The 23062-nt window shown below is 52.1% G+C and overlaps 1 protein-coding gene across 9 annotated transcripts; it reads left to right on the top strand.

The window, feature by feature from the left end:
• Positions 1 to 611: 611 nt before the first annotated feature.
• Positions 612 to 23028, top strand: RHOT2 (ras homolog family member T2). Of its 9 annotated transcripts, none has more exons than XM_014597453.3 (20): positions 614 to 708; positions 1803 to 1861; positions 3353 to 3434; positions 3644 to 3687; positions 5633 to 5686; positions 6349 to 6401; positions 7090 to 7198; positions 7783 to 7884; positions 8777 to 8875; positions 9553 to 9661; positions 9999 to 10119; positions 11473 to 11557; positions 12992 to 13137; positions 13250 to 13350; positions 13445 to 13575; positions 14163 to 14243; positions 14585 to 14707; positions 16642 to 16844; positions 18995 to 19097; positions 19294 to 19380. In XM_014597453.3, the coding sequence occupies exons 1-19, from the start codon at positions 672 to 674 to the stop codon at positions 19095 to 19097; spliced, it is 1842 nt and encodes a 613-aa protein (XP_014452939.1). In that variant the 5' UTR covers positions 614 to 671; the 3' UTR covers positions 19294 to 19380. The 9 variants fall into 9 exon arrangements, with proteins under 9 accessions (XP_019348598.1, XP_014452939.1, XP_006262942.1 ...); XM_059716781.1 differs by lacking the exon at positions 18995 to 19097 and adding an exon at positions 1550 to 1713 and having other exon boundaries at positions 672 to 708; positions 19294 to 23028; XM_006262880.4 differs by lacking the exon at positions 18995 to 19097 and having other exon boundaries at positions 615 to 708; positions 19294 to 23028.
• The last annotated feature ends 34 nt before the right edge of the window (positions 23029 to 23062 follow it).

Genomic DNA, 23062 nt, shown 5'->3' with positions numbered 1-23062 from the left:
AAGTGAGCAGCGAGTCGGGGACCTTGGGAATGCTGGGCAGCAATCCTTTGCTTTGGGAGTCGTTCTTTGTTTCAGTGGGCTCTTCTCAATCTTTGCTTGCTTGACAGTCAAACTCCCCCTTGTCATTCAGGGCTGTTCGAAGATGTGGGCCTTATGGTTCATTTATTTGACCATTACTTGTGGTGGTCAGGGTATGTGAAAAGCATAGTTGATGGCGTCATCTTTCCTCTCTGAACCATGCCGGTGGGACAAAAGTAACAAGCAGCATTTGCCACTTAATTCTGAAAGAGGCAATTTTAGGACGCGGAGGTAGTAAGTGCCATGATACGCAGCTGAAGGGACTGTTCTGGCCTCTTCTAAATGCCTGTTCTGCTTTGGGGTGTCTGGATGGAAAACACCGAGCTCTCTTCTAACCTCACAACAAAGCAAGTGCATCTCACTACTTGATTTTAAAGAGCGCCACGTTTAACCTCCTGAGGCCCCTTCCAAACCTAGCACTGGCGGCTTCGGGCTCGCCCCGCTCTTGGGGCCCGCCCCGGCAGCGCCTCCCCCCGCCGCGTGGGGCGCTGTGGGGCTGCCCCGGCCCAGGCTGACGACGCTCGTGCCTCGCCCGCGCGCTCTGTGGTGGGCCCGGAAGTGCGGACGGGGCGGGCGGCAGGAGCGCGGCGGCGATGAAGCGGGACGTGCGCATTCTGCTCGTGGGGGAGGGTAAGCGCCGCGCGGTGCGGGCCGGGCGGGTTTCGGCGCCAGCGCCCGGGAGATGGAGTCCGGCCCAGCTCGACTCGACGCGCTCCCGGGAGCCCGGGCGTAGCCTCCATCCTCGGTGTCCGCCGCTTCCCCGCACCGGGAGGTCCCTGTCCGGGCCCCTGCCAGGCCTCGCCCGGGGGCGCGGCCTCCCCTTGCGGCGGCGGGGCAGGGCCGCGGCGGCGGGGGGAGCCAGTCCCTAGCCCCGCCCCCGCTGCGGCCCGGCCGGCGGCCGAGGAGACGGGCAGCGCCGGGGTCTGTACCTGCCTTCGGGTCTTGTTCCCGCAGAACTGCAGGGGGGACTGGCCGGCGTTGTTCAGCTGCACTAGCCCGGCACAGCGCTCCTGGGGACCTCCTCTTCCAAAACAAGTGCCCCGTTCCGTGTGAATTGCTCCCATTTTCAGAGCAGTGCCCATTAATTCAGAGAAGAGATTTTCTTAAAACCCTGTGTAGAGTTACATCAGCACCGTCACCCAGCTAGCCAACGTCCGGATGCTGATAAACCCTTGGTCTGGACATACATGCTTAAAATGTAATGATGTTCCCGCTGCTCAAGCTCCAGGCAGCACCCTCAGTACGAACGAGGTGGGGGTTTTCACACTTGACTCAGGCAGCTCTTTGCTGAGAGCTGTGTTTGTGCCAGCTCCCGCTCCTAGACAAGGCCACTTGTACCACAAAGAGCAAATGCTCTGGGGAGGTTGGGAGCATGTGGAACCAGGATGGGGGCTGGAGAGTTTATGAACTTCACTGCACTGTTTCCTGGTGGCAAGCTCTGTTAACATGTCCTTTGTCATGGCACTGACAGCCCTCCGTGCTTCACAAAGCAGCTGGAGATTCAGTTTTAGAAGGGAGTGTACAGCTGCCAAAAGGATCCAGCCCGGTCTAGGCAGTTACACCCGTTAGCCTTTGGACTCTTCACACCTTCTGATTCGCACATCTGAGCCCACATCTGCTCTGTCACCAGGACAGGTGACAGCCTAAGTATTTTGTGTCTTTTCCGTTCCCAAGCTCTGAGCCTGTGTGAGTCCCATAGACTTCTTCCTTTCTTTTTCTCGTAGCCCAGGTGGGGAAGACGTCCCTGATTATGGCTCTGGTGGGGGAGGAGTTCCCAGAAGAGGTGAGTGAAGGGCTGCTGCCTTTGCCATGCGTTTTTTAGTGCATCCTGGCCTCTCAATGAAGGAAGCTGTCTCAGAGGGGGACTGATACCAATAATAGAAGACAGTGCTGGGGTGATCTTGCCCATCCAGGGCAGAATAAGTCTGAGCCAACAAAATCTCTGCTATCTGCAGGAAGCATGAGGTGCAGGCTGCTCTGGTGTGTTGTCCTGTCCATCCTGGCACTTTGTATCTGTTTGCTTTCCTGACAGAACGCTGCCTCTGCCTCCTAGGAGCACAAAACTCCCTGCTCTGTTCTGTGACTCAGCTGCTGAAAATGGCTTCCTAGGGCAGCCCATTCTGCTTCAGCTTCCCTGCTGGAGCATGTCCTCCCTAGCATTCATAGATTCATAGACATTAGGGCTGGAAGGGACCTCAGAAGATCATCGAGTCCAGCATGGAGCACTGCAGGCTGCTGTTGAACACTCTGCCAGATCCCTGGAAGTGTCTAGGCTGCATTCTTTGCCTCCGTGTATTGGAGGAGGTGGGCCTGGAGCTCCAAGCTGTGGCTGTGTATGCGGAGTGTGGCATCACCAGCTTGCCCGCTCATACTCTGGAGATCCCCGCAGCTCCAAGGTGTGGGTTCAGCAGCTGCCTTCCTTGCAACTGGTCAGAAAGGGAAAATGCAGTTAGCCCAAATACCTGTTTCCCCAGCACCACTGGCCGGTCTTGCCTGGGAGCAGATGGCATGAGTGTCCAGCTTTCTCCCTCCTGTGTGATGCTTGCATTGCGCCAGCCGCAGCCTGCCCTTTGCTGGGGGTAGTTCAGAATGTTCTCCTGAGTCTGTATAGCTTCTGCCAGGCTGCTTGTGGGTCAGTGCTCAAAGATTTGAGGGCTGTGGAAGTGCTTTGGGACTCAGATTGACTTCCCAACACCCAGTTTCTCATGGCAGGAGAAGGAAGTATCCCGCCATTTGGGGGTTCCCTATGAGTTTAGTGCTGTGCTGTCTGTTTTGTGGTGCCAGGGAGACATTACAGCTTGGAGGGTATAGGCAGCTGTAGTCTAGAGCTTCTGGCAGGCCCAGTGCTGTGCTAGAATCAGCTGTGCCAAAGCCATCAACTGGCCTCTGCATCAGATCCACAGTGCAACTATGAGTTGCTGTGGCCCTGAGTAAGCCTTCCTCTTCCTCCCAGCAAACAAACCAGCTGGGAAATAACGCCCGCTCTGTTCGTTTGCTTCTGGCCTGTGTTCTCCCAAACCTCTCTTTATTGATGGGTTCCATCTCTACTCTGGAGGGAGACGTCTGCTTCCAAGAATCTGTCTGTGGCCCCATGTGGGACACTTCATTTAGTCTCTGACTTCTCCTTCAGGGCCTTTGGATGGCACAGTGCTGTGTTTCCCACTCTTTGCTTTCAGCTTGGATCTGCTTCCCATCCCATCCCCATGTGTCTTCTGCTCCTGCAAACCTGCACATGCATGTGCTGCCCTCCTGAGTGTGTCTGTCTGTTTTAAAGGTGCCCCCTCGTGCAGAAGAGATAACAATCCCAGCTGATGTCACGCCTGAGAAAGTCCCCACTCACATCGTGGACTACTCAGGTAGGCCCCTCTCCTGCACTCCAATCCAGCTGCAGTCCTCTGGCTTTTCCTAGTTCTTCCCTCCACCTAGACCCAAGCTGTATACCCTATATAGCCCCCACAAGTGCTTCGCCAGGTTTGCCAGGAATAGCCAGCCCAGGAGACATGGAGAATCTGATGGCTCCAGAGGAGGATGATGACAGCTGGGTGTCTGTCTCTTTCCCTTTCAGAATTGGAGCAGACAGAGGAGGAGCTTCAGGAAGAGATTGCAAAGGTGAGCGGGGCTGGGAGGTGAGCAGTGGAGTGGACGTTTGATGCTTTGCCCCTGTGATTCCAGTGTGGCCGTGCTCAGAGATCTACTCTAGGCTGTCTTGAGGATTAACCTCATCAGTTGTGTTAGTTTGCAGGGTCCTCCTCTATCTTGTAAACTGTGGGTGCAGTTTGTCCCTGGAGAGCCTCTTGATGGAGGAGGGGAGGAGTGGTTAGCCAGCTAGCAGAGGCACCAAGGAACAATGAGTTTCTTGATTCTATGATGAATGGGGAGTGGGGGGGAGAAGGTCCCAAGCTCTGTCTGGGAGATCTTCCCTTGTGCTGACCTAGCTCCAGGTTAGTGCTCCAATATGACAGGCCCAGAGGATTTCTGCTCTGAGTGAGAAGTCAGGGGAGGACTCATGGTGTGGTTACCAGGGCAGCTTTCCAGGGAGCTGTCTGCTGAGTCCTGTAAGATTGAGAGGGACCCGGCTGTTTTTCAGGATTAACCATCACTTCTGGCTGGATGAGGGGGAGTCCAGAGGATACAGCTAATAAAACTAGCTATTTCCTCAATCCTTGTTTAAACTAAGCCTCTGCTGTCTCCACCCCAGAGGTCCTCGGACATTTCACAAGGCTGAAGTGGCTGAGTGAGCCCTGCTTCCTCTCCCCTGACAGCAAGTATGTGTACAGAAGGCTTAAAAGGGTTTTATTAAATCCTGTCTAAAGCCTTGTGTGTCCCTGGGATTAGCAATGAACTCTCTCTGGAAAAGGCCGTCTCTCCCATCTGCTGTATTTAGACACACTTCTATTGGTGCTATCTGAATAGAGGGTCACGGTCAGATTGGAGGAAGAGAGACTGATGAATGCATAGCAAGTGGATAAAAGGTCTCAGAGCACTTTGGGCAGCAAGGCCTGGGAAGCGAGTGGTGCACTGCTTAGCCATGTGAAGTTCCAGGGGGTTGGCATCAGCCCCAGGTGGAGAAGGCACTCATTCTCTCTGAGCCTATAAGCCAGCTTCCAGGCTGCAGTCTGGGGTGGGTATGGATACTTGCTTACCTCCCCCTGTAGCCCCTGGAGGAGGTGGGTGCTCTGTGAAGGCAGTGGATGAAAGGGAGAGATCTATCCATGCCCACAACCCCAGCATCACAAAGCTGTCTGATTCCAGGGCCTGGGTAGAGCCTGTGATATCTTTTGCCCCCAGGTCATCAGGTCAGAAGCATCCTATGCTGACAGTGAGCATTGCTGGCTGGTGACTGTTCTGTGTCTTCAGCTCTCATTGAAACACTCAGTGAACAAGTTGCAAACTCCCCCATCCCAGCTAGTGTTGACTGGCCTCTTTGGCAGCCTAAGTAGAGGGAGCTAGCTAGCTTAGCTCTTTGTCACATACACTCCTACCTTGCAGCTGACCCACTCTCCTGCTTCCTTGAATGAGCTGTATCCAGAGAGGAGTTGAGGCCTTTTGAGCGGGCAGTGTAGGGTGAGCTGGCAGTGCCAGAGCCCAGGCAGGACTTCATGAAGCGCCAGTCTGCAGCATCTTCCTGTCTGTAGCACCGGATTCACTCTGGATAGACATGGAGATCAAACAGCCATGGGCTGCCACCAAGGGGGCCCTTAGTAGCTGGGGTTGCCCAGAGCCTCTGGGCTGTTCAGTTAAAAGCATTTGGCTGTTCAAGTGCTTGCAAATGGCCAATGTGTTTATATATGCCCAGGTATCATGGTGCTGTGGGTGCGTCTGCCAGAGTGTCTGTTAGTACAAAGTCCGTGCGGTCACTGGGTCTGCCTGGCTCTGCTTGTTGACTGCTTGGCAGTGGGCTTGTACTAGAGCCAAAGGGACCTGTCCTTTCTGTGCAGAGAGGAGTCCAAGCTGTGGCCCATGCTGGATGTCGGGTGGTTGCTGCCCCTCGCTTCCTGCCCTCAGATGTCCCAGCCTAGGGCTAACAGCCTCCTCCTGCTGTTCCCTCTTGCAGGCCAACGTGGTGTGCGTGGTGTACGATGTCACCAAAGAAGCCACAATTGAGAAGGTAACAGCCCAACTCTGCACTCATTGTTCTCAGCCTGTGGTGCCACATGCAGCCTCACTGTGGTCTGCTGCCTCTCCCCATATGGTCTGCCACTTGTGGAGCCCCAAAGACTGCCCCATCCTGCCTGGGTGCTGCACAGGCCTCACGCTGCTGGCTGAGGTTCTGGAGCCCTTTAAGAGCAGCAATTTTCTGCTGAAGCCATTAGCAAGCGATGCAGACTCCGCATATTCAAAGGGAATACGCCACCAATGCCAGGTCCATCCAGCCCACATTCTGCTTCATCAGTGGCACACTCACGCATTCTGAATCCGCTTCGGATTTCCTCCACCTAATCAGAGACAGGCTCATTCCTGCCGACTCCAGGTGGAGCCCAGCCTGGCTGTGGCCATTCTTCCCCTGTAAAATGGCTCCCACCCTCTAGATCACAGCCTGCATCCCTTCACTGGTGTCCAGCCTTTTACAGATGATCTGATGATCTGCGCTTGGGCTTGCAGCAGAGCAGATGGGCTGTAGCAATAAGACAGCTGTACTGCCACACACCCTTGCTAGTGACTGGTTAGTGTGCAGATCACATCCCAGTTGTGCCAGGACCCATTTCCTCAGCCCCTTGCAGCAGTCACTGATCTGGTTTAAGAGGATTTTTTTTCTTTTTTGCTTTCCAGATTCGGACAAAGTGGATTCCTTTGGTGAATGGGGGAGTTGAAAAGGGCTCCAGGTACTGTACTCAATGTCACCTGGGTGGAGCCTAGTTGGAAAGAGGGAGTGTTAGTATCCCAAAGGACTGGCTCTGTGCCCCTGCTTCCCTTGTTTTCAGCCTGTGGCTGTATGCACAGGTACTGGACTCAAGTCTGCCACTTGCTGAGGAACTGGGGGATTCCCCAGGGCAAGTATTTTGGTGCTTCCTTCGGAGCTGCCTCCTCTGTGAGGTTCCTGAGAGCTGCAGTCAGCAACATCTCTATAACATATGTCCCAGCTGGCCCTGCTAGGGTCTTCTCCTACTTGGGTCTTGCTGGCTCCCAAAAAGGAGGATCAGCTGCCAACAGTCCTCCCCTCCAGTCCTGCACATGCTAGGTAGGCATGGCACTGCATTGCTGAGTCAGGGCAGGACTGTGGAGGCCATAAGCATGGATTGCTTAGGGGTAACGCCTTCTCAGTGTGCTGTTTAAAAGGTCCATGGGTGCATCCCAGCTGTCTGGTGAGGATCAGACAGGCTGACTTGCTGCTGTTGCTGCAGCTGTAGTCATGGTGGCTGGCAGTGGGAGAGCAGTCACAGTGCCAGCTGAGCATGGAGGCTGAATGCCCTTCCAGCCAGCTGCCCTTTAAGCATGTGTGGAATGTTACTGGTCAGGGGAGCAGTTGCGTCAGTCATTGCTCTCTGTGATGGCCTTTCTTCTCTTTGCCAGGATCCCAATCATCCTAGTGGGGAACAAGTCTGACCTGCAGCCCGGGAGCTCCATGGAGATCATTCTGCCCATCATGAACCAGTTTTCAGAGATCGAGACCTGTGTGGAGGTGGGAAATCAACAAGGGTGTTTACATTCATGGTGGTCGGTGGAAAGAGGGGGGTCAGGTCCCTCCCCAGAAATCTCTACTGATTATCCAGGAGGCTTCTTTCCTGCTTTCGTGTTCTATCTCCATAGCAATGAAGAAGAATATTCTTTGCCCTGATTCAGCTCTGCCCTCCCAACTCTGATCCCTGGAAGCACCACCCATGTTTCCTAGGCTCTGGGGAATTCCTCTAGCTTCCTACAGAGCTGGGCCCTCTTGGTGGACACCACTGACCCCTACAGCAAGGAGGGTTTAGTCTCTGCTGGCCTCCATCTCTGATCCCAGAGGAGCACGTGGAAGGGATGTGCTTTCTCCCCTGGAACTTCATCAGAATTCTCAGCAGCTTCAGGGTGTGTGCAGTAGACCCAGTAACACCAGCACAGGAATGGGGAGTTTCCCTTCTCAGTTTGTTTCCTAGCAACTGTCACTGGCTTGACTCCATGCTTTGATCCAGTACCTGCCTGGAGCAGCTCCCTGTGATCTCGGCTCCTCTGTCTTCCGTAGGAGCCTTCATGCTCTCACAGCCCCTTTCTCTGTCATTGCACTAGTGTTCTGCCAGGAACTTGAAGAACATCTCTGAGCTGTTCTACTATGCCCAGAAAGCTGTGCTGCACCCAACCGCCCCCTTGTATGATCCAGAGGAGAAACAGGTAAGAGAAGCTGTCCATCCCACCCCACCCCCAGTCCACCTCACTCTTGTTTGGGGAGGAGCAGGGGTTCTCCCTTCCCAGCAGCCTCTTTAGATACAACTCCCAGCAGCTGAATCCTCTCAAATGTTTGAGAGGATCATAAACCCTTATGTTCTTAAATGCCACCTGCCTCTCCTTATTCTTGAGTTGCCAGTCACTAAGCCAGTCCTGACAGTTGGCAGAGCTAGTTTGTCAGCCGCTGCTCCCCCCTGCTGATCAAAGAGCTCTTTTCCTCACCCTGAATCCAAAGTCCCTCTCCTGCCTGGCAGTGTCAAAGTACGTTGATATGTTAGATTGCCAAGTGGTGTGGGGTGATTTAGAGGTTTGGGGATGTCTGGTACAGAGACAAACTGCCTCAGGGAAGGGCAGCATGATATTTCTCTTCACCTCATCCTGGGGCACAATCACAGAGGGATGTTCAGTGCTGTGGACGGAGAGCAAATTGGAGATCAGAAAAAGAAATGCTTCCATAAGTGTAACTAGCCAGTGGACCTCCTAGTCCCTGGATGCCATGCAGCTTCACAGGGCTTTGGAACTTACTAGGCATCCTTGCGAACAGTCTCATTCTTTACCTTTTCGTGCAGCAGATAGAAGTTAGGCCCTTGTTTTTGAGGGCATAAGCAGCTGGGGAATGACAGGCTTAGAAAGAGACTTGCCTTGCAAGTTGACTGTTACTGGCCCCTTACACCTACATCTAGAGAACTGGTGCTGGCTGCCTGGACTAGTTTGCTCTCTGCCCTGGGCCAAGAATGCCTCTGAATGCAGGGTGGGGCAGAGTGTGGGCAGGCGGGGGTCCAGGAGCGTCACTCTGACAGCTGCTTTCCCCAACACATGTCACTTGTTATGCCCACAGCTGAGACTGGTGTGTGCACGAGCACTCACACGAATATTCAACATCTCAGACCAGGATAATAACCAGATCCTTAGTGACGATGAGCTCAACTGCTTTCAGGTATGGTCAGATCCAGACGTGGGCTTTGCTGTTCTGGCCTGTGATATATCCCCATGGTCACTAATGGTTTCCTCTGCAGGAGTCGCCTCCCGCCTACCTGTTTTCAGCAGCTGTGCACCCCTTCTCCAGGCTTCTATAACTCCTCTAGTTCCTGTTTCCTTCTAACACCAGGAGAAACAGCAAATTCTTTGTGTGGCCCATAGAAACCTATTTGAACTTATCCTCCTGTGGGATCAAAGTTAGAGAGAGCAGTTAGGATGCATTTTCTAGCACTGAGAGCTATTCATCTGTCTGCAGACAAGTCTCAGGCATGCCACCTGCAGTCTTGGTAGCATTTGCTCTATGACAGGAGAAGCAGGTAATCCCTAGAGAGCCAGGAAGATTCCTGCTGCATGGCCAGGCTGAGGAACTGGGGGAGTTTTATCAGGAATGAGGTGGGATTGGCAGCCCATGAGATGAATGGATTGTACTTTTCAAGAGGGCACTACTGTCCTGTGGAGGTGAGAGCTTACAGTACGCAAGGAGCACAAAGATCAGGTTGCGAGAGCTTTGCAGGGGTGAGCTGGGCAGGGAATGGAGTAAGACTAGGTGGCTCTGGAAAGAGCGGTAGGGGAGAGGGGGAGATTGTAATTTGCCACTGGGGTTCCCTGACCAGACCCTTGTCTCTTGGGAGGTAGAAGTCCTGCTTTGGAAACCCCCTGGCTCCCCAGGCCTTGGAAGACGTGAAGATGGTTGTGTGGAAGAACACTACAGATGGGGTACAGGACAACGGCCTGACATTAAATGGTAACTGAAGCAGAGAACTTTTTGCTAGTAACACTGTTCCCTCCAGAATGATGCTCCTGGGCTCTAACATGTCGGAGACAAACTGCCCTGGACAGAGAAGTGTGGCAGCTCTCCATCAGCACCTGGTGTGGGCTGTGCCCTTCTATGCTCTGCACAGACTGTACTTGAAAACCTAACTGGGCCATCCTTGCATGAGTTTGCCCTTGACATGGTGCCCCAAAGCCTCCTGCATTAGGCTTCCCTGCAGGCTGCCTGATGGGGCTGAGCAGATGCTGCTGTTCCATGCTTGTGTTGCCAGTGCTATTCCATGAATGTCTGCCTCGTTTTCTTACTGCAGGCTTCCTCTTCCTGAACACACTCTTCATCCAGAGGGGACGGCACGAGACCACGTGGACCATCCTGCGACGTTTTGGCTATGATGATGAGCTGGAGCTGATGGATGACTATCTCTACCCACAGTGAGTATCTGGCCCTTCCAGGTGCAGTCTGATGTTTGGTGTCCCTCTGAGCTGTCCAAGTGATCCTTGTTTGAGAGCCTCCATGTCCTTCTCTGAGGCAGCTGACTCTTCCAGAAGGGTCACCAAGCAGTGAAGCTTCCTTCCTATATATCTGTATACCTTCTTCCCCCTCAGCCTGCAGAAACAGGAGTTGGTGTCCACCCCAGGGACAGCCCAGAGCATGCAGTCTGGTTCTTTGACACAAGCATGTTCATGCTTCTCATCCCAGCACTTGTCCACACAAGGCAGGACAGGAGGGGAGGGCTGTTTGGCAAATTAATGCAGCCAGCACAGCTGCCTTGGCGCTGTCATTTCTGCTGCTGGCTATGCTGCAGGCAGTGTGGGGGGCAAACGGGGACATGCCTGCGATTCCCTCTTGAAATCAACTAGAGGCGTTCCCCCTCCCTCCAGCACTGTGTGGAACAATAAACTGTCAGCTTAGCATTCTGCTAGGATGCTGCATCTGCAGCCTTCTCTCTTATCCTGACACACCCCCAGAGGTGCCGTTCCAGCTCTAATGAAAGGGTTCAAATTGTGAGCTAGAGAATCCTATAGCCAAAGCAGGGTACCTGGAGATATAATAGAGTTCATGATGTCAGGAAAGAAACTACTGTAACAAAAGCCCCATCGCATTGCCTCTTGCTGGAATGCTGGTGCTTTGAGCTCCAGGCTCAGTGAAAATAGCTCAGCAGGGGCTATGGCAGTTCCAGTCCTTACATGAGCTTCACAGGGACCCAAAAGCTATGTCCCCTGTGAGTCTGGGCACCCAAGCATCTCCAGCTGAGAAGTGCATTGCCAGCTAGCTGGGAACTTAAGGACTACACTGGACTTCATTGATTCCAGCCAGGCCGCTGGGATTGAGAAGAGGGCATTGCAAGCGGGGACTGTGGCCTCTGTATGAAACAGCCCTCAATGGTTGTGTTCTGTCCTGCCCTGCTGTCTTTGCTTGGGAAATTGGCACCAGCTCCCCTGGTATGCCCAGGTGGCCATTCAACACGAAAGGAAATTCAGCAAAGATGCAACTGTTCATTGGAACAAGTTGGCTTTTTTCAGACCATGTGTGAGTGCAGCAAGTACCATTCTGGGGTGGGGCAGATTCTGTCTTCTGTACTGCTTTGTGCTATAGCCAGATTGGGGCTGGGGCAATCCTTGGATGAGATACAGGGGCTGTGCAGTGGTTCCTGCACTCCTACCCCAGTCCCCGTGTTCAGGAGGGGGAAGCCAGAGAGCAGAATTACCAGCCTGGGAATTAAGAGTGTCCACATGTGGCTTGTCAGCCGGTGTTGCCAGCTTGTTCCCTCTCCCTCTTTGCAGGTTCCGGGTGCCCCATGACTGTTCCACTGAGCTGAATCACTTTGGCTACCAGTTCCTGCAGCGGATGTTTGAGAAGCACGACAAGGTGAGTGGCGCCTGACAGGGCACGGGGAGGCCGGGTCACCGTTGGGACATAGTTCCTCTGGGAATGCTTTCATGCTCTAGCACAGACCCAGCTGCCCCGGCATCCTTGGACACAGCTGCATAAGTGCAGCTGCTCCCACACATAGTCATGTCTGTTTCCTCTGTCCTTGCATTCTCCTTCCTTGAGGCAGTTGGGGGAAGCCAGCTAAGGGCTTTCCTCTTCTGCACAGTACATTCTCACAGCTTTGCACTTGACACTGCAGGATTCAGAGGATATTTTTGCAACTCACCATATCCACAAATGAAAGTGATCTCTGCAAAACTCAGCTGACACCCAACACGGCAGCCTGCTGAAGTGTCCTGTCAAGAGCATGGAATCCCAGTGCTCCGATCATTTGAAGATTGATTAGGCTTTTAGGGGGTAACCAGTAGAGTCTGAGCTCTCTGGTGGCTGGGCCTGGATTGTCTGTCAGGCTGTTTCTTTCTGTACAGCCATAACTTGCCCCAATAGTGTGATAAAGGGAAGGCGGGGGTGGCCGGAGGGGGGCAGGCAAGAGAGAGGCACCCTGGCAGCTGGCCCATAGCTTCAGAGCAATTATAGATGACCACATACCTGACAGCCTTTGATAGCATGGGGTCCACCAATGGGAGGAGAAAGCAAATGACTGCCTTTTCCCAGCTCTTCCAAGAATAAGAGGGGAGAGCACGCCTGATCTTCATGCAGCTCCTCCATGTGGCTTTGCAAGCCACCCTGGTATCACAGTGCTGAGTGTGACATTGGGACCCAAGTCCTCGTGTGCTCCGGAGCAAGACAAAGCTCTGGTCCTTGGTGTGGCAAACTCATAATGCTGCTGCATTTCCCTTCACATTGAGTTCAGTGTGAAGGCAAACAACTGTCAGTGCAGTGCTCCCCAGGCTCTTGTTTCAGGGGTTAAATTCCACATATTTCACACTGCCCTTGCACTTCCCCACAAAAGCTAGCAACTGACTGATTGGTGGGTGGCCCCTGGCAAAGTGGAGAAAGCTCTTTGGGATGGCAGGAAAACACATGTGAAAGGATTTAGCAGTGAAATCAGAGCTCTTGAAACGACTCTCTTTCAACTTCGGGGTTAGCACCCCATTGTGATGAATAGGGTTGGGTTCTCATGATGTAGCACCCTGGTTCAGGCTCTGCGAACTGTGAAAGACACAGTAGCCTTGTTTATAGCTGGTTGGTGTTTTCAAGGTCTCTTTGCAACTACAACATTTTTAAACGACAGCTTAAATTCTGCAGCGTAATTCTGCAGCAGCAAGTAGCTTCTGTAGCAAAGGATGCGGCCGCAGGATCAGGGTATATGGGACCCAGAGGCCCAGATAAATAACTGTCCTAATTAGCCTCTGTGTGTGTGTGAGAGTGCTCCTGCTTCCCTCACAAACCCTCCCTTTGCATTGCCAGGACCGGGATGGAGCACTCTCACCTGCAGAACTGCAGAGCTTCTTCAGTGTCTTCCCCTATGTGCCCTGGGGGCGTGAACTCTACAACACGGTATGCACCACTGATAAAGGCCTGCTTTCCCTGCATGGATTCCTCTGCCAGTGGACGTAAGCGCAGTCTCTCTCCACCCTCCACCCCTTACACCAGTTCATATTGCACTTCCCTGGCTCTGTCAGGGTTTCTTATAACTGGTGACATCCTCTTTGCTTGCACCCGCAGGCTGGTGGCCTATCTGGATGTCCATCACTGTCTGGAGTACCTGGGTTACCTGGGCTATCCCATCCTCTCTGACCAGGACTCTCAGACACACGCCATCACAGGTATGTCATCCCTCCAGAGCTTCCCAGCATTGCCTTGGGTATTCACCCTACTGCTTGGTGGCTAACTCCAGCTTCTCTCCTTCCCCTACTCCAGTTACCCGGGAGAAGAGAATTGACCTGGAGAAGGGCCAGACCCAGAGGAACGTCTTCCTCTGTAAGGTGATTGGCCCCAGAGGCACGGGCAAGTCTGCATTTCTACAGGCCTTCCTGGAGAGAAACCTGCCCGTGAGTATAGATGCACTGCTTGTCTCCGGCATGTAGTAGGCAGGGGCTGGGACCCTCAGCCTGTTGAAGATGGAAGAAAATTGAATAGGCCATCTGTTTGATCTCAGTGCTTGGTGCATGTTTGTTCCCTGCAGTACATTCCCTACTACTCAGCTCTTAAGTTGTCTGAATAATGGACCTTCCACTACTGTCTTTTAACACAAAATATAGGAGGGCAACCAGTTCCTTGTATTTGCTTTTCCATATGCCAGTAGGCCTACCTGCCTGAGGCTCTGGAGGAAGAGCCCCTTCCTGGAGTGGGTGGGTGGGTGGGTGGATGGATGGATGGATGGGGAAGCAGCTAAACTTTTTGTTGGTGTGACTGAGTTCATAACTGCTTCTAGTGTTGTGAATTTAGGTGTCCTCCCTGTGTTGGGGGCAGCACCATATTCTGACAGCCCAGGGGACCCAGATCTATGTCCATGTGTTAGTTTTGCCTCCATTACCAGGTTGCTGTAGTGCTGGCAAGCTGTCAGTAGACTTAAACATCGTACCTCCAGGTGTGCTTTCCTTCTAACATCTGCGTTGCTGTTTTCCCCTTGGTGCAGACACAGATGGAGTCCCCGGGAGACCTGTCCTTCCATGCCATCAACACAGTACAAGTCAACAGCCAGGAGAAGTATTTAATTGTAAGTCCTGTGCAGCAGAACATTGGGGCTGGGCTTTGGAGTGAAATATCTGCCTCTTCTGCCCAGGGGAGAGCACGGAGGGGATTTCCGTGGCTGTGCTGAGAGGGGAAATCTGCAGCCTGATTCCCAGTCCTCTGCCATAGTCGCTAATCACAGAAACCTCTGGGGCATCTGCTTTGGCACCTGCCTTCACACACTATTCCCTTGCCTGCTTTTGTGGTGGTACAACCTGTGCATCTCTACAAGGAGCCTCACATCTTCTAGACCCTCTGAGATCTCACTAGGTGTGCACTGGGCTGTCTGCTCTTGTGTTACCTTCCCTCTTGTTTCTTGTAATGCAGTTATATGAGATTGACGTGGACACGGAGTTCATGAAAGCATCCGATGCAGCCTGTGACGTTGCCTGCTTAATGTACAATGTGAATGACCCCAAATCTTTCAACTACTGTGCCAGCATTTATAAGGTAAGTGGCATGACCCTGCGTGACTCCAACCACATCCTCGCCTGATCTGCAGCCATGATTCCCTGAAGCAAATCCACGCCTTAGTAAATGGTCCAGGACATAACTTGCCAGGTGGAGAGGGTTGAGGTTGGTGAGGGGTCCCATGTGTTATTTAACATCTTGACAGCTGAGCTGTCAGTCTAGCCCAACCATCTTGTAGCAGAAGTCCCTTGCAGCAGAAGTTCCTTGCTGACCTGCAAGGTGATCTTTTCTTTGCTCAGTGCCTGTGTTATGTTACTCTGGCCTCATCCCAGTTCTGAATTATCCCTTTGTAGCAATAATGATCACCAGGGATCCTGGATTTCTCTGTTTAAAAAATCCAGAATTCTGTGATAAAAAATAAAACCTCTGAGAGGGATGAGGGTGTGGGGGGGTATAGATATCTAGAAGTAGATATAGATATCGAGAGAGAGCGGTGTCAGTTAAACACAAAGTTTTATTGATACATTTACAATTTTAAAGCAACTTGGAAGCCTACCAGTGCCTCACTCATTATAATATAATAAATTCTAAAAAAACCCATATATTTTGGCATTTGATTTTGGTTTTTTTATCATGGAAAATCAGAGCTCCCCCTCCCCCTTAGCTCACCAGGATGGAGGTTCAGCTGCACCTGTGCCCCCACTGCTTCATGGAGCTGAGCAGCCCTGATATGCCAGTGCCCTGCCTATGCCAGTGCTCCCACTCCCGACCCTCAGCCCCCTGGCCTTCCCGGTGCCCCTCGCTCACAAACCAACAATCCCCCACCCCTCCAGCGCTGCTGGTGCCCCCTCACTCTTGACCTACAGCCCGCCTGCTCCCAGCCCTCCTGGTGCCCCTCAATCCCAACCTGCTGCCTCCAAGCCTCAGCCCCCCAGTGTGTGGGGCAGGGTGTGGGGGAGGGGGCGACGCATCAGAGGAGCATGGGGGGGCACATGTCCCTCCAGATTTCTGCACCCACAGTGTGGTATGGGGCTGCAGCCTGGCCAGACCAGCCCAGTGTGTGGGACCCAGCACAGGAGGGAGTGCCGTGCCACCATGGCCACCAAGATGAGGCACCCCCTGCCCACCTGGCAGTAGTGAGGGGGCACAACTCCACACCATTGCCATGGTGCCTTACCTTAATGACCATAGTGGCAGGGCTCCCAGTGGCAGCAGCGTGGGGTGTGCCCCCTGGTGGTGCTGGGCAGGTAGGGAGCACCTCACCATGGTGGCTCCCACACAGTCCTGCCTGCTGTGCCCTATCCGATGGCCCCCTGCCTGCAGCTCCTACCTGGTGCTGGTCCAGCAAAGCTGCAGCCCCATGCCCCACTTTGGGTGCAGAAATGTGAGGGCACACGTGCCCCCCCATACCCCTCCCCATGCATCCTCAGTAGGCCCAACCCCTACCCATGAGTGCATGTGGTGGCAGAGAGCCACCTGTGGTTCTCTCCCGCTCCCTGGCCGGGCTCCACGGCCACACATTCCCACCTTCTCCCGCCCCAGGCATCACGCACTACCCCAGCTGGGCAGCGCCCACCAGCCACCAACTGCCAACCGTGCCCTATTCCTCCCCTCACTGCATAGGCACAGCATGAGCCACCACCTCAATTTCCCCATGCGTCACCTCTGCCCCCACCCCCATCGACTTGGCTGGAGGGAGCTGCTGTCCACCACACTGCCTAGCTGCCACGTGTATGTTTACATGTGCACATGCACATGGCATCCTCTGCCCCCTGCGTCCCGCTTCCCCCAGCCCTAAACTGCCCCTTGCTCCTGGACCTTTGCCACCCTGCAAAGGGAAACCTGTGGTTTCCCAGGTTTTTCTCCTTTTAAGGGGAGCATCTATATTTTTCTGCAAGAAACAGAAAACCCAGATCCCTCATGATCACTTACCTGTGTCTCTCCATTGCACCCTTTGTTATTCTCCCATGCAGCAGCACTACATGGATGGACAGATTCCCTGCGTCTTTGTAGCCTCTAAATCAGACCTTCCAGAAGTGACTCAGCAGCACGGACTCTCACCGGCTGAGTTTTGCTACAAGCACCGCCTCCCGCCACCATTCTACTTCACCTGCTGCAGCCAAGGCCCACCCAGCACCGCTGTCTACAGCAAACTGGCCATGGCTGCCACCTTCCCGTTAGTAATAATCTCTCTGAACACAGAGACCTCTGCCATGGGCATAATGCAGGGTTGGGGACCTGGGCTGGGTCTGAGGGGCTGTGTCTGTAGACAATATCAGACAACACAGGAGGTGGAGCAGGAGCTTAGATGATGAATGGAAGCATTTTCTGTCCACAGGGCACTTCTCATGCATCAGCTCATTCAAACTTTAGAGGCTTTTCTGTGCCTCTTATGCTGCAAGATCTGAGCATTATGCCCATACCTGTAAGCTCATTTTTCTAGTGTGCATGAGGTTGGGAAGTGTTAGCAGCCCTGTCTCAGGGCAACAGCTGTCCTCAGAGGTGGCTGCAACCACAGGGCTGGCCATCCTCTCCTACAAAGTGCAGTTAGCTTCTGCAGAGAAACTATCAAACCAGCTTTCTTGCTCAGTTGCTGCCACCTTGAGTGTCTTGCTTGTGTAGAATTAAATGAAGAGTCTGTCATTTTTAGTTCAGAGCTGGGAGAGGGCCCAAAGTTCCTAGCACCAAATCCTTATTATTGATGCATGAGCTGAAATGAAGCTGATATAAGCATCCAATCCTGAGCTTGAAAGCATGGCTAGGGGAGAAACAGCTCTGATTTTTTTCCCCCCTGAAATTGATGATCAGAGTGGTAAGGAAGTCAACAAGACTGAGTCTCACAAGGCCGTTTGTGAGGAGTCCCATTTGGAGTAGAACTTTGGTTCAGGTAGGTCACAGAGGCCCCTGGCAAACATTCATGTAAAGGCCCTCTGGGATCTGATTCATGATCCAACAACTGTACCTCCATCCAGGCTTACAAGTACATGGCAGGGGGCATAGTGGTGGGATCAGGGATTAGATCCCAACTGTACCAGTGCAGAAGGATCGTTATCCTGTGCTCCCCTCGCACTGGCAGGTTACAAGCCAGTCATCTGATTTCCAGCCTCTGGAGTTCACCGGAGCCTTTGACTCTGCTGTTCACCACAGGCTGGGAGCTGTGATCAGCTGCTGCCTGGCTACATGAGCAGTGTAAGGTGCAATGGGAACCAGCCACAGTATTCTGTGTAATAATTTTACAGTTTATTCCTTGTTTCATTTTGCCATTAGTTGCATGAATGTGTGACTGGGTGACTAAAGATGTGATTAAATGGTAAATCATTTTTTAAGTGTAATGTCTGCCAGCAGACATAGGCAGGCAGGCTAAGGCTCAAAATTTAGGTTTGGTATAGGAAATGCCTGGACCAAGCTGCCTGTTTAGACCATACTAGCACCAGGAGTATGGAGGGAGGATCATTCTGGCTAAGTGTATGGAGTGAGGTACAGTCAAAAAACACCTTTGATTATTAAAACCAGAAGAACCTTAGATAAGAGACTTTTTCAGTTAAGAATTATTTTCTTCAGTCTCCCTTTTTAGTGCTTTTAGACCTTTTCCTCTCCCCTCCCCATGGGAATAACTTTTAAATATTCCTAATACATCCAGGAAATGCGATATACATAAATAAAATGTGTAATGGAGGCCCTGGGATAGGTTGTTCTCTTCTGATTTGGCTTTATATGAATAATGTATGTTCTCTCCTCCTGGGAATGGAGTTTATAGGTCTCTATAATGCAGGGTTGTTAAGGAAACTGCTCACATAGGGAGGCTTGGTCCCATCAACTAGTTCAGTTCCCCATCCTCTCTTAGTGCTTTCCAGTAACCCCATCTTCTCAGGAGCTGTCTGATTTTTCTTAATGTATGAAAATGTAAATGCAGCTTGACCTAGAAAGGCAGAGGCGTAACTCCTTGTTCGTACCAATTATTTAACTGGTGTTGTACTATTTATACCCTCCCTGAGAACAAGTGTAAAGGCAAAGGCTGTGTCCATTCTATCTGTGTCAGAAATGGATTTGGTGGGGAAGGAATAGGTTGGTTCCACGGTAGTCTGATCTCTTGAGGTGCCAAGAGTTTCCTGCAAGTGACGATGGAGCCTGGTCATGATGTATGCTGTTCCCTTCCAGGCCCTTTATCCTCCTTCTATATTCTGTCCTCAACTTAGAGCCAGTTAAAGCTTTTAAAAACCAAGAGCACGATCCCCACATTCCCTTTCCTGATCCAGCCAGAGAGCAGGGCAAAATTGTCACAGTTTCCCTGTACCACCAATCTAGGTGCATGCTGTTGCTTTTCAGCTTCTCTGCTCTGCTGCTGGGATCAAGCAAACTGCAGACAAAACAGGCTGGCCTTACAGAAACACTGGGCCTTGGCTGTCAGCTACAAACAGAAGAGACCTAGGTGTGGTTTTCCACTTCTTGTTGTTTCTGTCTGGTGCACTGTGATCTGCACCATCTCCAGCACTGCCAATGACAATCCTCCTGGCCCAAGAGCTGCCTAGGAGAGTTTGTTTCTGGCCCAAGGTGCATCATTGGTCAGGAATGTCTTTAGGGCTTTGTACAGTTGGCTGAATGGCCTCTTGTCTGTTTTCTTGCAGGCACCTGAATGACAGTGAGCTGGGAGCAGCTTCCTTCTGGCTCCGGGTTGCCTTGGGAGCCACTATGACTGCCCTGGTAGGATTCACACTTTACAAAGTGCTGGTGAAGAGCAAATAAGGAAGAGGTGGACTTGGGCCCTCCACCTGTGCCTAACTCAAGCACCAGCTTCCTTGCCTGAGAACAAACATGCGCAGGGGAAAGTGATCAAACTGGCCCAACCCAGGACCCCAGGGAGAAAATCCTTCATTTTCCCAACTAATTACAGTATCAGCAACACAGAGCTACAAGCAGGACCATCTGAACCACATACCATCAACCAGCATAGCCAAGAGCCCTTCTCTCCACATCCCTGTGTTCCTAGGAGCCAGTGCTCTGCTGTTCTGTGTGACCCCCAACACACTGTGCTGGTAAAGTGGCACGGTCTTCCTTTGCCGTATCTGGGCTTCACCTGAGCCTGGAGTCCAGCCATTTTGAGGCTGAGAGGCCACCAATGTCTCTTTTTAATGTTGTTTTTAAGACTGACTCGGACTTGAGATGGCCACAGGGTGCCCTGAGGAAGCTGAACATTTTTCAGGCAAGATGGCTTCAGTGAACACTCCCATCCTGTCTCCATATTCACCAAAGGAGCTGATGTTTTATATTGTGGCATAATACACAAGGACTTTGTCTACTGGAATTCTGACTGTCCTGTGGCTGGAGGCACCTTGGCTTCTCAATCCTTTGGAATGAAGCTGTTGAACAGGCTTGCAAGTTACCCTTGTCCTCAGGCCTCTACCAGGAAGCAAAGGGCTAAGTGAGTTTAGGAATTTCCTGCCATTAGAGATTGACTTACAGAAGGTGCCATGCAGAGGGTGATCTGTAGCTGTTGCAATTCTCTGTCCTCTGGTATTTATTTCCTTACCCTTCCCATGAATGTGGGGAGACTTCCTGCATCCTTGCCCACGTTAGATGCAGCGTGACCCTGCAGACTGCTGGTACTCAGCAAAGCTGCTCTTCTCAAAGCGTGCCGAGACCTGGGAATGCTTGTGCCTCCTCCAGCAATGCTGGCAGGTTTGAGCTAATGCAGTAACAAAATAGGCTTTGCACCATTTCTGCAACCCCTTGCAAGCAAGGAGTATAAAGCCTTTGGGAGCCTCAGTAGCCCAGCATCTTGTGTGGCTTTGCATAGCAGCTGCCACTTGGTCTGCTTCGTGTCGAGCTGCTCTTGTACTGGCTGACATGCTTGGGTTGCAAACACTGCAGGGAAGCCAGGGCCAGATTGGAGCTTCCCCATGGGTTTGCATTGACTTCTGTGTTCAGTGTTACAGATTCAGGGCTTTTCATTTTAATTCAGGGTGCATTGGGGTTGCATTCTGGGTGCAGCCCCTGCCTGCCAGTGCTCCAGAAAGGCTCTGCAAGGTGCCAGCCTCCCTCCTGGGCCCTGCCACTGATCCTGTGGCAAATAGGGATTCCCAGTTGCCGGTTCAGATCAGCTTGGCAGAGCTACCTGCCGGTATCATTTTTTCTATTGAACCTTTTTGTAGCTAGTCCTGCCCTGCAGGGTACTCAGGATTCCCATCAGTTGGCTCTTCCATCAGCCAGGTCCCTGCCTCTTTCCATAAGACCATTTGTTCCCTCTTGTACTTACCATCCCTGGGTCACCAGTGTTAACAGATTAACAGACAGCAGTGGAAGTATGATAACCTCTAAGGTGATGGTGTGGTTGGCAATTCACTGTCTGATTTTGCTGGAAACTACTGTGCCTGGAGCACTGGCAGAACTGTGGAGCATCCACTGGGAGATGCTGTGTGATGTTATCGTGTGTTGACCACCATTTCCTGTGGGATTTGTGCTCCTGGTACAGATCTTTGTGAGCTGAATGTTTTTAGGTAAATAGCCAGCATCTGTGCTCCATCCTCAGCAGCCTTTGGCTGATCAGCAGCAATATTTTGTATACAAAATTTTTTACATGAAGTTTCCTGGCTAAACTGGAAGATCTTTCCCCTCCCCAGCTTTCTCTGGCACATGAGTCCAAAATAGCTGGCAGAAGCAGGGACTGTCCGCCCTTTGTCTCACCTGCTATGTCTTCAACACCACCTGTGATCTCATCCACCCAGCATGCATGTCTGGGTTTCTCAAGGACAAGGACACTGTCTTATCACCAGCCAACCCAGGCTTTCCTTCATTTTCCATCTTCCATGAGGTTTCCACTCCTTGGAAGCCCATAAAAGCTACTGGTTAAATAAGTGACACTAGTTCTTCAGCATTTCAAGCACTCAGGGTAGGCTTGTTTACAGTATGCTTGTGGGGTGCCCTGCTGCAATAGCCACCTGTGTTCTTGTATATGCATCTTATTGTTTAAAATACCCGAGAGCTGGAGTGCATGGGTTTATCTTGCATTTAGATCCTTTTATATGGAGGGTCCCTTATGACTGGGCTTCAGGGTCTTCTCTACCTGACTGGCTGAGGTGAGAATTGATCTGGAGGAAGCAGCTCTGGTCTCATCCTGAGCCTGTTCCAGTAGCCACCTGAGGAGGGAGCTGACTCTGAGCTTACATTGCCACCCGTCCTTTCTGAGCCTGAGTGGTAAAGAATATGCATGTGCTCCTCAAAGGTGCTCCCAAGCTGTCAGCTTGTGTCAAACGCATGTATAGACTGCAGCTGGGATAATTTTAACCTCTGGAACTGCCTCAAGTTTTTGGAGACCTTGGTTGTAGGCTTAGAAGTTGCCAAGCAGTGGAAGAGGAGCTCTCAATCATCTGTTTGAGGATAGATCGCAGAAAACTAGGACTGGGAAGGACCTCAGGAGGTTGATTAACCCAAACCCCTGCTCAAGGCAAGATCATCCCTGTCTACATCATTCTGGCAGACACATAGTTGTTTAAGCTCCTTGAAAAAACTTACAGGATCTCAGAACAGATGCATGTCCAGGCCTGTTTGCCCAGCTCAGCAGGTTGCCCCATTTCCACACCTCTGTTTTGTGTATCAGAACTCAGAGCTGAGCGGTGGTGCCCTCCTGCTGGCCATGTGATGGGGCGCTCATTAAAGCAAGGCAGAAATGTCACCTAGGAGAGAGATCATTTTTGTTGTAATATAGACTCTGGACTGAGACAGGAAGGTTTTCCCAGAGATCCCTCCTGTCCGGCCCCAGGACAGATGCAGCTGGTGGTATTTTATCATTCAGGTAGCAGCGCCCAGCTGCCCCTGTCCTCAGGGCAGATCAGAGCTGTGCTCTGCTCTGGGTTTCCTGGGCAGACTAAACTTGTTACTGTCTGTCATGCCATCAGCCAGCAGGTGGCTTGGTACTGATCAGTGAGCTGAGCTTTCCCTAGAAGCCACCCTCATGGCAGGGTTGTCCTGGTACTGGTGTAAAGTGGAGGGCTCTGCCTTGGGGAGATCTTCCCTAGGCATCTTGTGCCTGGTGAGAGTGATGTGTCTATCATGTCAGGATCTGTAAGCTTCTGGGTGGATTACTGCCAGGCCCCCAGTGGCCTCATCTGCTCTCCTGCAGCAGCCAGGTCCATGTTGAACAGTCCGTTCCCCTGGCCATTCCCCACTCCCTGTTTGACTGGTAAGTCTGATGTCCTCCTGCAATGGCCAGTGTGGAGTCTGATGTAGGAGACACTGCTGAGGTGGAGAGCCTGGAAGGTTTCTTCCCTGGACGGTGCTTTCCAACAGCATTTTAGATCCTGTAAAGCCATATGATTTTATCAAATTAATTCTGTAAGACAAAATAAATGTTTATGCGCCTTCTGGCTGTAGAGTGCCTGGCTTTTCTTGTCTGAGGGA

This window comes from Alligator mississippiensis, chromosome 13 (assembly GCF_030867095.1).
Source record: "Alligator mississippiensis isolate rAllMis1 chromosome 13, rAllMis1, whole genome shotgun sequence".
Classification (NCBI taxonomy): Eukaryota; Metazoa; Chordata; order Crocodylia; family Alligatoridae; genus Alligator; species Alligator mississippiensis.
The sequence above is the reverse complement of the archived record's forward strand: the minus strand, read 5'-3'. Positions and strand labels throughout refer to the sequence as shown.